The 15,402-nt window shown below is 39.2% G+C and overlaps 1 protein-coding gene across 7 annotated transcripts in view; it reads right to left on the bottom strand.

Moving 5' to 3' along the window:
- TTC8 (tetratricopeptide repeat domain 8) overlaps positions 1–15,402 on the bottom strand; it is a 60,344-nt gene that overhangs the window by 14,495 nt on the left and 30,447 nt on the right. For all 7 annotated transcript variants that reach the window (XM_042944028.1, XM_042944030.1, XM_042944029.1 and 4 more), the window contains 2 exons: positions 11,801–11,888; positions 9,331–9,441 (listed from right to left, as the gene is read on the bottom strand). In XM_042944028.1, the coding sequence (XP_042799962.1) occupies positions 9,331–9,441; positions 11,801–11,888 (199 nt within the window). The remainder of the gene's footprint in view (positions 1–9,330; positions 9,442–11,800; positions 11,889–15,402) is intronic.

Below are 15,402 nucleotides of genomic sequence, written 5' to 3'. Positions count from 1 at the left end.
GCATCTTCACAGAGCTAGAACAAACAATCCTAAAATTTGTATGGAACCAGAAAAGACCCTGAATAGTCAAAGCAATCTTGAAAAAGAAAACCAGAGCAGGAGGCATCACAATCCCAGACTTCAAGCTATACTACAAAGCCGTCATCATCAAGACAGTATGGTACTGGCACAAAAACAGACACTCAGATCAATGGAATAGAATAGAGAACCCAGAAATGGACCCACAAACATATGGCCAACTAATCTTTAACAAAGCAGGAAAGAATATCCAATGGAACAAAGACAGTCTTTTTAGCAAGTAGTGCTGGGAAAACTGGACAGCGACATGCAGAAGAATGAACCTGGACCACTTTCTTACACCATACACAAAAACTCAAAATGGATGAAAGACCTCAATGTAAGACAGGAAGCCATCAAAATCCTCAAGGAGAAAGCAGGCAAAAACCTCTCTGATCTTGGCCACAGCAACTTCTTTTTTTTTTTTTTAATTTTTTTTAATGTTTATTTATTTTTGAGACAGAGAGAGACAAAGCATGAATGGGGGAGGGGCAGAGAGAGAGGGAGACACAGAATCCGAAGCAGGCTCCAGGCTCTGAGCCATCAGCCCAGAGCCCGACGCGGGGCTTGAACTCACGGACCGCGAGATCGTGACCTGAGCTGAAGTCGGACGCTTAACCGACTGAGCCACCCAGGCGCCCCGTCCACAGCAACTTCTTATTCAACACGTCTCCAGAGGCAAGGGAAACAAAAGCAAAAACGAACTACTGGGACCTCATCAAACTAAAAAGCTTCTGCACGGCGAAGGAAACAATCAGCAAAACTAAAAGGCAACCTACAGAATGGGAGAAGATATTTGCAAAGGACATATCAGATAAAGGGTTAGTATCCAAAATCTATAAAGAACTTATCAAACTCAACACCCAAAAAACAAATAATCCAGTGAAGAAATGGGCAAAAGACATGAACAGACACTTCTCCAAAGAAGACATCCAGATGGCCAACTGACACATGAGAAAATGCTCAACATCACTCATCATCAGGGAAATACAAATCAAAACCACAATGAGATACCACCTTACACCTGTCAGAATGGCTAACATTAACAACTCAGGCAACAACAGATGTTGGCGAGGATGCAGAGAAAGAAGATCTCTTTTGCATTGTTGGTGGGAATGCAAGCTGGTGCAGCCACTCTGGAAAACAGGATGGAGGTTCCTCAAAAAACTAAAAATAGAACTACCCTATGACCCAGCAATTGCACTACTAGGAATTTATCCACGGGATACAGGTGTGCTGTTTCGAAGGGGGACATGAACCCCCATGTTTATAGCAGCACTATCAACAATACCCAAAGTATGGAAAGAACCCAAATGTCCATCGACGGATGAATGGATAAAGAAGATGTGGTTGGTGTATACACACACATACACACACACACACACACACACACACACACACAATGGAGGATTACTCAGTAATCAAAAAGAATGAAATCTTGCCGTTTGCAACTATGTGGATGGAACAGGAGGGTATTATGCTAAGTGAAATTAGTCCATCAGAGAAACACAAAAATCATATGACTTCACTCATATGAGGACTTTAAGAGACTAAACAGATGAACATAAGAGAAGGGAAACAAAAATAATATAAAAACAGGGAGGGGGACAAAACAGAAGAGACTCATAAATATGGAGAACAAACTGAGGATTACTGGAGGGGTTGTGGGAGGGGGGATGGGCTAAATGGGGAAGGGGCACTAAGGAAATGTCCTGAAATCAGTGTTGCACTATATGCTAACTAGCTGGGATGCAAATTAAAAAAAAAAAAAAAATTAAAAAAAAATTCTGTTCATATATGTGCACACATACACACATGCATTTTTTACCCATAAACAGAATCATTCTACACATTCTGATACATGGTTCATTGTTTTCACTCAGTGTCTTGACTCTTTCCATATCAATACAAAGGGCTCTACCTTATTACTTTTTCATTTTTGCAGTTTTCCACCAAGACATAGACCACAATTTATTTAACCAGCCCCTTTTTGATGAAGTATTAGTTTGTTTCAATTTTTTTTTCTTTGCCAAAAAAAAACCACAAAACACTATAAAACCATCCTTGTACATATCTTTCTGAACTTGTATGGAAAGCCTTAAGGAAAATTCCTACAAGTGAAATTTCTGGGCCAAGGAACATACACACTGGAAATTTCATCAGTACTTGTGAACTGCCTCCAAATGGATTGTGACAATGTACACTCCCAGCATCAGTGTTCATGTGTGGGATTCGTTCCTCCACAACCTTGACAACCCTACATGCCATGGAACTTCTCCATCTTTGTCAACCTGATTAAGGGGAAAAAGGCATCTCATTTTTGTTTTAGTTGTTTTTTCCTTAATTATGACTGAGGTGAGGCATTTAGTACACCACATATTTATATTTCTTTTCCTGTGAACTGCCAATTCATGTCTTCTGCCTATTTTCCTATCCTATCTTGTGCTATGTGGGGCTTGGGTGGAAAACTGCCCTCCTGGATACAAGAGAGCCGAGGGCAGAGATGTGGCTCTGAGGGACCTGTGGGGATCCCTGGGCACTGACTCGGCTTTCTCCTTTCAGATTTGACCAGTCTGCTGATGGGACTTAAGTTCAAAACCAGGAAAGCCCCGTGTTTATAAATATTTCCTTCAGAGGAAAAGTACGGATGATTTAAGTTCTTCCCAGATGGGTGTTACAAAGCCCCAGTATGAAAGGTGGTGGTGTGGCCGAAATGTAGCAGGAATTGGCTGTTGTCTCATCTCTAGGGTGACTTTATTTGCATGGAGAGCATCACAGCCACAATACAGGCAAGTAGGAAAATGAGGGCCTATGCAACAGCCACACCATGATTTTGACCCACAACTGCTCTGAGAAAATACCTCCTTTCCATAGGGGCTTACATGACTAAATGCGAACCTGTAAGTTTGTATGCATGCACATTTGTGTGTGTATGTGTGTGCGCACATATGTGTCTAATTCTCCCACCAATCTGCCACCACCTGAAATTCAGCAATTTTTAAGCAACATACAGACTGAGGAAACTTAAAAAAGTAGTCTTTTGTCTGTCTCATGTATGACAAATATTTTCCCTGTTGGGTATTTTTACACTTTTTTTTTTTGTTTGGTTGGTTTTATTTCTCTTTTCGTTTTTATAGAATATTTAACTATATAGAAAACTTATTTATCTAGAAAATTTAACTTTTATGTTCTCAAATTTATTAATTTTTTCTATTATGGCTTTCAGTTTTCTATCATGCTTAGAAAGGTCTTCCCATTCCAAGTCTATACAACTAATTCATCTGTGTCTTTTTGTTCTGAAACTTTCATGATTTTATTTATTTTTAAGTTTATTTATTTTGAGAGAGAGAGGGAGAGAGAGAAAGCATGAGTAGGGGAGAGGTAGAGAGAGATAATCCCGAGCAGGCTCCACACCATCAGCACAGAGCCTGACGCAGGGCTCAGACTCACAAACCATGAGATCATAACTTGAGCTGAAATCAAGAGTTGAACTCTCAAATGACTGAGCCACCCAGGTGCCCCTGGAACTTTCATGGTTTTAAATCTTTGAGTCATCTGGCAGTAACAGATTCTTTTAGTATAATCATTATTCATTATTCATCCAGCTCTATTTTTTCAATAATCCGATAATCCAACTGATTTAATAAGCAATCTTTATAATATTATAAATTTTCATATGTATGAACATACATAGACTCTATTTTGCTCCTTTAATCTATTCCTGCATCAGAATTGTTTACATTACAGTAACTCTAGGATAACTTTTGTTAATGTAGATTTTTTTTTTTAATTTTTTAACATTTATTCATTTTTGAGAGACAGAGACAGAGTGCAAGCGGGGTTGGGGCAGAGAGAGAGGGAGACACTGAATCCTAAGCAGGCTCCAGGCTCTGACCTGTCAGCACAGAGCCCAACTCAGGTTCGAATTCAGGAACTGTAACATATGACCTGAGCCGAAGTCAGATGCTTAACTGACTGAGCCACCCAGGTGCCCCTTATTAATGTAGATTTAAAAAAATATTTTCAAATATGTAAATGTCACTTCAAGTCTATGAATAGCCATGGTATCATTTAAGTGATGTTTATCGGGGTTGTTTTGGAACTAATTTATAAAATACGAACTATAATTCGATTTTAGTTATTTAAAATAAAGTCGCTAATAACTTAAGGAGGTGAATGTTGCAGTGATTCTCAAACTCCGTTTCTACATCAGTGAGCTCAAACATACAAATGCCTGAGTCCCGCCTTTTTAGGGCATCTGATTCAGGAGGCAGAAGGTGGGCCGTCCTGCTCAACCTCTCCTAAAGTCAGTTTTTCAACACAGTGAACCTCAAAAACCACTAGAATAATATTTGCTAGAGTAACATTTCTAATTTCAAACATCTTTAACAAAGAACAGTTCAAATTAGAGACCTGCCTGTTAAGTGGATAAACAGAATTCCTTGAGAATAATTAAAACCACAGCCAAATAAATTTAGCAAGAATACATTATTTTAAACAAGTTTTCTGCTCAAAATAAGCAATGAACAATAAACATGTTCATTTTAAAATAGGAAACACTGGGGGGCGCCTGGGTGGCACAGTCGGTTAAGCGTCCGACTTCAGCTCAGGTCACGATCTCGCGGTCCGTGAGTTCGAGCCCCGCGTCGGGCTCTGGGCTGATGGCTCAGAGCCTGGAGCCTGCTTCCGATTCTGTGTCTCCTTCTCTCTCTGCCCCTCCTCCCTTCATGCTCTGTCTCTCTCTGTCTCAAAAATAAATAAACGTCAAAAAAAAAAAAATTTAAAATAGGAAACACTGGAAAGACACAGGATCAAAATGAAAGAGATAAAAAGAACATGATGGAAGAGGATCCCTCCAGAGAAAAGCCTGATGTACATACAAAAATCCCTAAGGTGTATGTAATGTAGACTGCAGTGCTAAGGAACAAACTTTACTTATTAACTCTGAATCTACAGTCACATAAAGAGAAAAAGAATACAATGGAAATCTGTCTTTATATGGTAAACTTTGGCACCAGGGAAATTAACTGTTAGATTCCAGGGGAAATACTGCATCTGACTATTTTAAGTTTGCGCATAGTCTCTGATCATGCTTCCTGCGGATGACAGATCGTCCCCACGATTTGGATGCTTTCTTCTCCACTTCGAGTGCCAACTCCAATTCCACTTTCCTCCCCAAACTTTTTCCTGTACACTTAGGAAAGGATATGGCCCTCCAACTCCTGGCTGGACCCAGAGCTGGAAAGGATGAAGGGAGCTAATTAAAGGGTCTATTCTCTGTCCCAGCCATAGCAACAGTGACTATAACAGAGGCTCGGAAGGAATTCTTTCAACCAGCAAACACGCGTCAAAGATTCCATAGTATGTCTAGCTGTTTCTGCCAGCACCTCCTGCCTAAGAAGGGCAGAAGGACTGAAATATGCAGAAGGCAGATCTTAAAGGTCAGAGAGCTCCGACTGTATTGAGGCAGTCCCCACTATGAGTGAATACCACTGCTCTCAAAAATTGATTCTCTTTCATTTCTTGAGCTTCTTGGTCAAAAGTTTGTTCATGTTCAACTTAGGGTTACACAAGTAAAGATACAGAGATACTAACACAGTATTTCATTTTTATTGAATCACCAAAGCCACCTACTTATGTGTTTATCAAATTTACATCTCAAAAGGGGAAACAATATTTTGAGACAATTTAAAAATAAAACTTGTGGGGTGCCTGGGTGACAGTTGGTTAAAGTGTCCAACTTCACTTCAGGTCACGATTGCACAGTTTGTGAGTTCGAGCTCAGCGTCAGACTCTGTGCTGAGAGCTCAGAGCCTGGAGCCTGCTTTGGATGCTATGTCTCCCTCTGTCTCTGCCCCTCCCTTGGCTCTGTTTCTCAAAAGTAAACGTTGAAAAAAAATTTTTTTAATAAAATTGTTTTTCATTTTATTTTTTAAATGTTCATTTATTTATTTTGAAAGAGTGTGGGGGAGGGGCAGAGAAAGGAGAGCCAAGAGAATCCCAAGCAGGCTCCGCACTATCAGCCCAGAACCTGATGCGGGGCTTGATCTCAAGAACCATGAGATCGTGACCTAAGCCGAAATCAAGAGTCAGACACTTAACCGACTAGGCCACCCAGATGCCCCAGGATATTTGTTTTTAATTTTAAAAGTAATGCATGTTCATGACAGAACATCTGGAAAATACAAAAAGTATGAAAAAGACAATAAAAATCATTCACATACTACTACTCAGATACAGCAACTATTAATAGCTCCCACTCTTTTCCTAACAAAATAATTTTAAAATATTGTCCCAGCATTTCAAGTAATTTAAGAGAGAACAGAGATGCTTCTTGTCAGTATTGTACTGGAAGTACTAAACAGTAAAAAAAATTTTAAGTGGCAAAATAATTGATGTGAAGAGATGAAACTGTGTTTGCAGATGATGACTATTTTATTTATTTAGAAAATCTAAGAGAATCTATGGGTAAGCTATTAAAATTTAAAAAAGGTATTAGGCCTGTTTTCTAGTGTCAAATCAACTTTAAAAAATTAATGTATTCCTACTCACCAGAAATAGTCAAATAGAAAATAACAAAAAAAAAAAAAAAAGAAAGAAAAAAAGAAAAGGATTCCATCCACAGTTATATTTAGGAATAGATCTATGCAGGAAAGAGCATAATAGGTCTGAAACTGCTATTCTTAGAAAGGCCTGCTTGTTGTAAAGAACTTAATCAAACTCAACACCCAAAAAAACAAATAATCCAGTGAAGAAATGGGCAAAAGACATGAACACACACTTCTCCAAAGAAGATATCCAGATGGCAAACAGGCACATGGAAAAAATCCTCTGCATCACTCATCATCAGGGAAATGCAAATCAAAACCACAATGAGATACCACCTTACACCTGTCAGAATGGCTAACATTAACAACTCAGGCAACAACAGATGTTAGCGAGGATGCAGAGAAAGAGGAACCTTTTTGCACTGCTGGTGGGAATGTAAACTGGTGCAGCCACTCTGGAAAACAGTATGGAGGTTCTTCAAAAAATTAAAAATGGAACTTCCTTATGACCCAGCAACTGCACAACTAGGTATTTACCCAAGGGATACAGGTATGCTGTTTCAAAGGAGCACATGCTCCCCAATGTTTACAGTAGCACTATCGACAACAGTCAAAGTATGGAAAGAGCCCAAATGTGGTGTGTGTATACACACACACACACACACACACACACACACACACACACACACACAATGGAGTATTACTCAGCAATCAAAAAGAATGAAATCTTGCCATTTGCAACTATGTGGATGAAACTAGAGGGTATTATGCTAAGCAAAATTAGTCAGAGAAAGACAACTATCATATGACTTCACTCATATGAGGACTTTCAGATACCAAACAGATGAACACAAGGGAAGGGAAGCAAAAATAATATAAAAACAGGGAGGGGGACAAAACATAAAAGACTCTTAAATATAGAGAATAAACAGAGGGTTGCTGGAGGGGTTGTGGGAGGGGAGATGGTCTAAATGGGTAAGGGGCATTAAGGAATCTACTCCTGAAATCATTGTTGCACCATATGCTAACTAACTTAGATGTAAATTAAACAATTAAAAAAAAAAAAAAAAGGCCTGCTTATACGGTTGGCCCTTGGCTGGCACCTGAGAACTTGGAGGGTTTCTTATATTGATATAAAACTTCCCTCAAATGATAAGAGGGGCTCACACACCTAAACTATCTGTGTAAACAATGTGGTGCATAAATCTGATGTGGTGTGTGAATACCTGCTTTATTTCTTGGAGTCTGGGATTTTGGTACATGGTGGGCAGAAGGTGCCCATATGACCAACCCCCAGTAATAACATTGAGTATCAAGTCTCTGATAGACAATGCTTCATACATGTTGTCACTTTGTTACTAGAAGAATTAAATGTGTCCTGTGTGACTCCACTGGTGGAAGACTCCTAGTAACTTGTGTGCCTGATTTCCTCTGAACTTTGACCTGTGTGCCTTTTCCTTTTACTGAGTTTGCTTCATAGCCTTTTGGTATAATAAGTCTTAGCTGTGAGTGCCACTGAATGCTGAATCCTGAGTCCTTCTAATAAAGCACTGAACCTCAGGGTGGTTTTGGGAACCACCAAAATAACATCTTCCTGGAGAGAATTACAAAATATTCACTGAAGCACAAAACAAGACCTAAATAAATGGAGAATTATACATGATGGAGAGTGGGAAGAAAGGCAGCCCACCCACCCCATCATTCATATATTCAATGAAATTCCAATCAGTATGCCTGCAGGAGTTATTTTGATTATTGGTGGTTCTCAATAAGTCAATCCTAAAATCAACATGGAAAAACAAAGGATCAAAAATAACCATCTGTGAAGAAGAACAGGTGGTAGAATTTGTCCAACTTGGTAGAGGAATTATTGTAAAGCTATAGTAATTAGGCAACATGAAGGTATCTCAGTGGGGCTTTCCATGGAATCTGACAACATGATTCCAAAATTTGTAAGAATAAGCAAAAGTCCAAAATGGACAAAACATTCCTGATAAAGATGAACACAGAGCTGTGCCAAATGGTATTTGAGGCTTCAATACATAGGTGGTATAATATTGGTACAAGGATAGACAAACAGACCAATAGAATAGAATAGAATAGAATAGAATAGAATAGAATAGAATAGAATAGACAGCCCCTGAAACATACCTACCATGTATAGAAAAAAAGTTGATAATTTGACATTACAGACTTTGGAGAAGGATCAAAAGATGTGCTGTACAAAAAGCTATCTATAGGGGGAAACTCATTTAAACCCCTACTTCCTACCACACTTTATAGTCTTTTGTATGTTTTAAATACTTCATAAGAAAAACTTAGTTGACTAAACACATACACTAAAACTCTGACTCTGTTAGTAAACCACAGGCCAGTGATCATAATTTTATAAACTGTTCTCCTTCCTAGGACCCCAAGGGCCTATGAGCTTCTTAAGTAGCGTTTAACTTCAATTTTACACCAACTTTTTGTTTTTGTTTTTAATTTTTTTTTTAACATTTATTTATTTTTGAGACAGAGAGAGACAGAGCATGAATGGGGGAGGGGCAGAGAGAGAGGGAGACACAGAATCCGAAGCAGGCTCCAGGCTCTGAGCCATCAGCCCAGAGCCTGATGCGGGGCTCAAGCTCACGGACTGCGAGATCGTGACCTGAGCTGAAGTCGGACGTTTAACCGACTGAGCCACCCAGGCGCCCCATACACCAACTTTCTGAATAAGCCTTACCTCATAGATCCTGGCAATTCCACAAAGTAGGGTTACTTCTCCTGGAAACTTATCTAAGCCTTGTTTGAAAAGATTTAAAGCTGTCACTGGCTGATCCAATGAGACGTAAACCTAAAACCAAGATACATTTCAATAAAAGTACTCGCACTTAAAATAACAGTATTTGTTACGACAAGTTTATAATTACTGCTTAGTGACACATGATCTCCTAGATGTTACAGTAAGAAGTTAATTTCCAATAGTGATGTTATAGTTTTACCTTCACGTGTTGTATCTGAAGCATTTATTCATTTATCCCTTCAACAAATGCTCATTGTGGGCTTGTATTGCCACAGAGACTGAGCAGTAACTCAGCAAGAAAGGAACAAGGGAAAATCTGTTTCGGATAGGACAGATATAACTATGTCTATAAGCGGGCACTAAGGAACCAAATTCGAGACCGAAGTTGAAGACGAAGAAAGAGGAAGGACCCAAGGAACAATAAGGTCTGCAAGAGAGCAGCAGCAGAGACTCTGTGGAGAAGCTGGTTTTCAAAAGGGGCCTCCAGAAATAGAGGACAAACAGACTTGTGAAGAATGGCGTCAGGGAGTTGAGAAAGTCATCACTCGATGGCTTCCACTTAATTAGCAATTAGAACAGTAGCGTGGATAAACCACACACTTCATAGAAATTTCTAAAGTAGAGAATTATAGTTTTAGGGATGGAAAAATAAGATTATGACATTTTTTCTTCATGATCTTGGATCCTCTGTTTCTTTCCAAATTGTGTTTTGAAGAAGGTCTTCATGGGAAAACTGTGTATAGCGTCTAATGCTTACGTATGAGATTAAAAGGAGAGGTATGGATGAAAAATTTTCAATATTTACTTCATACACTACTGAACTGCTTTTTTAAATAAAATAAATAATTTAATATACTAAGTAATACAAAATGTTTGATAATTTTTTAAATTAACAATCTAATATTTGCAGAAATAATACTGTTCCTAAATCAGATTGATGTTTATTACCTAGCAATTACTCTTTTTATATATTAAAGAAAATAAGAAAATTTTACTTTTATACAGTCATGAAGGCAACAATAGATTTAAGCAAATCAATTTATGGAAAAATATGTCAAACCATGTACTTAACAATAGTTAAAAAGCATATTTTTTTAACCACCGGGCAAGTGATTATCAGTTAAGAAAATGACAAATAGCGTGACCTAAGTTTTCATTTCAAGGTGTCAGAAAAGTTTAAAAGTCTACTGTGATGCTTAGAAGCTTCCTTAAGAATTTTAATATGTAATGTACCAAAGGTGGACTTAGTTTCAAACATCTCTGAAAACTACAGTAAATATATCGAGATTATTTGGCACCGTAAGATTATATGATGTAACTTTCATTGTGTCCTTTTAGTATACAAATTCTTAAAACCGTATTTAGGAAGTAGTTCTTCCTTTTATATCTCTTTTCAACTTCCTTTACCACACTTTTTCATTTTAAAGTGTTTTTTGTTTTTGTTTTGTTTTGTTTTGAGAGAGCAGGGGAGGGGCAGAGAGAGGGGAGGACAGAGGATCTGAGGCAGGCTCCGCACTGACAGAGAGAGTCAGATGCAGGGCTCGAACCCACAAACTATGAGATAGAACATGACCTGAGCCGAAGGCAGATGCTTCACCAACTGAACCACCCAGGAGCCCCGGCACTTTTTAATTTTAAAAAAAATTCTTCAAGATACAGTAAGATGATGTCCTAACTGCCACTTCATCAAATGTTTCTAGAAGCCCTGGTGAGGGGCCAAGATGTAACTTTTCTCCCAGGACTGAAAATTCTAAGTGGCCCTTCACCTCTTTTGTGGCTGTGGGGGGCAGCAGGGGACAGTGAGTAGGAAGACCTGCGTTTCAGTGCTGGCTCTAAACAGCCAAGTGACCCTGAAAACCCTACTGGAGCTTCTTTAAGTCTCTGTGGCCATAAAAGTACAATGGAAATGTGAAACCTACCTTGCAGGGTTGCTATGAGTCTTACATTAAACTGTGTGTGGAACAGACCTGATATAATACCTTGTACTGAATAGGTGTTCAATAAAGGGGAAATCTTTGTTGTTATGGCCAAGCCAGGAAATGAAGGACCTACGTAAAAACAGTCCCCGTTCTCTACCGTGTGCTGAGGTGGGAGTCTGGCAGGTTGTAGGAACTATGGCCTCTCTGGGGCCTGTTACCCAGGAGGGTGGTAACAAGCCTACGGCAGCTTCTTCTACTCTGATGGGCAATCTTTCAAAGGGGTTTTCTTATTTTTCATGGCAATCAATTTCTCCTGAGACCGTTAGCCTCCATATGTTCTCACTTTTCCACTTGCTATAAAGAAAAATATGTCTGAGCACATTAACTTGCCAAATATTCCTGAAGAAACTGGCAACTCTCCGTGTATACTGGCCAGAATTTGAACCTTTATTTTGAGAAGACAGATTTCACTCCGGTTTAAGAATACTTACTTTTGCCAAGTAGAGAAATGTATCTACCATTTCCTGCTGCTTCAGGGCTGATTTAAACTGTTTTTCTGCTTCACGATACATTCCTAACCTAAGAACAGTCATTTAAAAAATTAGACATTCAACTTAAAAATACTCTAGCACTTATTCACACACTGAGGATATGAATAGAGACAAGTTACATTTCTATCTGGAAGAGTAAGTGTGTACTAAAGAAGGTAATGTCAAACACACATATAAATTAATATTAGCATTATGTTTATACAGTTTAGCAAAAAGTTGCCTATTTCCCATGTTCACGGTCCGTGCAACCCTCAAGCAACCCTCAAACGGTGTGTAGAAAGTCTGTCTGGACAGCAGGGCTAACAGCTGCCAGTGAGCCAGGTCATACCAGTTTACCACCCAAAGAGCTTATGATCAGCTGGACATATGGCAAGTGACCTGAATAAGTGCTTAAGGTCTCCATTTTATTAGAAGAACTTGATGGCATTTCTATGAAAATATTACCTGCTCTGGGACAAAGGCCCATTTTTAAAGCCATTCTTAAACAGTTTTGATGTAAGTAGTAATTGCTACTTGAGGGAAACAGGTATACCATGTTGTGATTCTAGAAACATTTTCTTCTCCTTTTTTGTCTTCGTATCCAATACAGATTGTCCTAGTCTACAAATCTGAGATCTGTTCCTTGTCTCACTGAAGCCGTCCTGATATCAGCCCAGGGAACGTTCTATTACCACTAACTCAATCGTGAAAGCATACTTGAGCCTGTCCTAGATCTGTCGGGCTTTCTCATTGCTCGCCAGCGAGGAGCTACTTGGGCACCTTACGATGCTTTTACTTTGTGAAAGTTGGAACAATACACAGTATGTTCCCTCAGTCTACTTCCGTTCATAGTGAATGAAACAGCTGTATCCTAACAGCTGTTGGAAGATATAAGATTAATGGGGTTAAAAGCAACGTCCCCCCGCAAACACTGCCCTAAAATTAGAGAGAATGTGTTAAACGGCAGAAGCCCCCATATAACTTTTACAAGAGTATTCATAAAATGTTACCAAAGAACTCTAAAGTTCTGAAAAACGGCATAGCTCTCTACACAGCTTCGACTGAACATTCAAGTCTCAAGCATATGGCTAAAGTTCAGCCACTGAATTCTGTGAACACTTAATTATCCACGAGAGTCTGGATATTTTTATCTAATATGATGTCTCTTCCCAAAAATGATTTAAAAGGGATTACAATATAATCCTATAAAACACATGCAAAACAAGAATGAGAAAACAGATTTTTTTCAAACAATGGTGATGGAACGATAAACAAGTTAAAAAACAAAAAAGCAATCAGAGCCATTTAACTCCCCTGGAAACCAAAGAAAGGAAGGATGGATCATACACATTTTTTTATTACCACACCCTCAAGAGAGAACTTCTAGTACTATCAAAAAGGAATAACCACATGGGTTCTTGTGCAAAGGAAATTAACTGGGCCATGTATAAAGAAAGACTAGGAATAATGAAAATATCAGGTTCAGGAAAATCGGCCAATATCAGAGAGTCAAAGTCCAGAGATAACCCCACCAACTGCTTAGCTTTTCTCTCCAATTTAATTCAATAAATACTGTCAAGCATCAACTGCATGCACATTTCATAACACAAAAGAGAAGATCGCAACAATGTCCTAAAGGCACAAATAAGCATGAAACAAAACATTCACAAATAAAAGGAATCATATTATGGCCAATAAGAGAAAAAAAAGTGTTTTGAGAGCACAGAGGAGGAGTGAACCAAGATAGATTCAGGGAGGAAGAGACAGGCAAGCCTTTGAAGGCTAGAGAGGGTGGGATGGGGGTTGGGTAACATCTCTGCTGGAAACAAACTAAACTGTCAGCACAGGCACACAGAGAGCACAGTGCACAGCTCTGTAGGGGAACGCTGGGTTGTCTAGGGAGGTAGGTAGGGTGCAACCGGAAGGAAGGACACAATAAGTAATGGGGGAAGAGAGACAGATGGGCAAGCGTGTGGACTGGACAAGATCAGGCGTGCCCCATTTAAAATCCAGATTTCATCCTCCAGGTAGGGGAGATTAACCGAAGAATCCAACCAGAGCTGTTTTTTTCACAACACTGTTCTGACGGTCGTTTCTAAGAAGGGCTGATGGAGCAAGAAAATGGGGGCAGAGAATCCAGATTAGAAGCCAATGGAACAATTCAAACAAAGCGAAAGGCCAGAATTCAGGCACTGGTATGAGAATGGGTAGTAAGGGAACAGCTGTGAGAGCTACCTGTAGACAAAGAATTGGCAGAATTTACTGATCAGAGCAAAATTTGGGGCTACATCCTCTGGTAATCCACCCTTGACCTCTCCAGTCCAACTTGGGAGCTCTTTTTCTGGGCTTGCTTCTATCATGGTGGGAGCTAGGCTTATAATTGTTTACTGTCCTCTCTTCCCTCCCCTCTCTGCCCTCCCTCCCCTAATCCCCTATGATTTTTTTTAAATCATTTATTCTGTTTATGTTTGAGAGAGCAAGTGTGTGTGGGGGAGGGGCAGAGAGAGAGAAAGAGACACAGAATCCAAAGCAGGCTCCAGGCTCCGAGCTGTCAGCACAGAGCCCAATGCAGGGTTCGAACCCACGGAATGCAAGATCATGCCCTGAGCCAAAGTCAGATGCTCAACTGACTGAGGCACCCAGGTGCCCCGACTGTAAACCATTTAAAGGAAAGACTGTCTAATAAATATTGGTAACCCTTGTACCTGGCAGAGTAGCAGCTCGTTACATAGCTTAGTGAGTGAGTGAATGCAGGAGTGCTGAGCACAACAAAGATGAGAGGTTATTAAGGGACAGAGAAGAACTCTGACTAATACGGCAAGGTGCACTCATTTAAATGCCATCTTACACGGACGGCAGAAGGAGTCCAAATTGTGCTTGTCTTTAATTATTAAAGATTTCTTAAGCTTTTGTTTAGAAGCTCAGGATTTCAAGCTTGCCTTCAGAAATTATACTCATAAAAATTTAATGGTATAATGCTACAAAATTACCTTTTAGTAGAAAATACTTCCTCAATCTAACAGCAGAGAAAACACATAAGTTCTATGTAAAAATACCTAAGCGGAAAGTAGTCTTAATTTCAACCAAAAAAGAATAAGCATTCTTTTTATTCCATTTATATATTTCCTTTTCCTCACAGTGTTGGACTGATAAGGTAATCTGAAGGATGCTCAGAGTAACCGGTCTACCTGGTTTTGAATAATGAAAGGCATATTTATCTTTATAAAATACAATTGCCCGTTGGTCTCTATTTTTCAAATGCTTCAAATGCACTTCAATTCTAGGCAACAAGTTTTAGATCATTTACTAGTTGCTGTACAGTATTCATAAAACTAATTACAACTTTTCTGACCTCGCAGTTAATTTGCTTAAAAACATGTTTAAACATTAAGTGAATTAATGGAAGATTATTCAGATCCTAGAGAAACACCATGGAATTGTGCAAATAGTAAGAGAACTGGCCTCAGAAAACTGAGCTCTAATTCTTGTCCTGCCACTTACTAGCTGTGTGAATCTGGACAAGTCACTTTTTCTGAGGCTCAATTTTTCCCATCTGGACAAAG

This window comes from Panthera leo, chromosome B3 (assembly GCF_018350215.1).
Source record: "Panthera leo isolate Ple1 chromosome B3, P.leo_Ple1_pat1.1, whole genome shotgun sequence".
Classification (NCBI taxonomy): Eukaryota; Metazoa; Chordata; class Mammalia; order Carnivora; family Felidae; genus Panthera; species Panthera leo.
The sequence above is the reverse complement of the archived record's forward strand: the minus strand, read 5'-3'. Positions and strand labels throughout refer to the sequence as shown.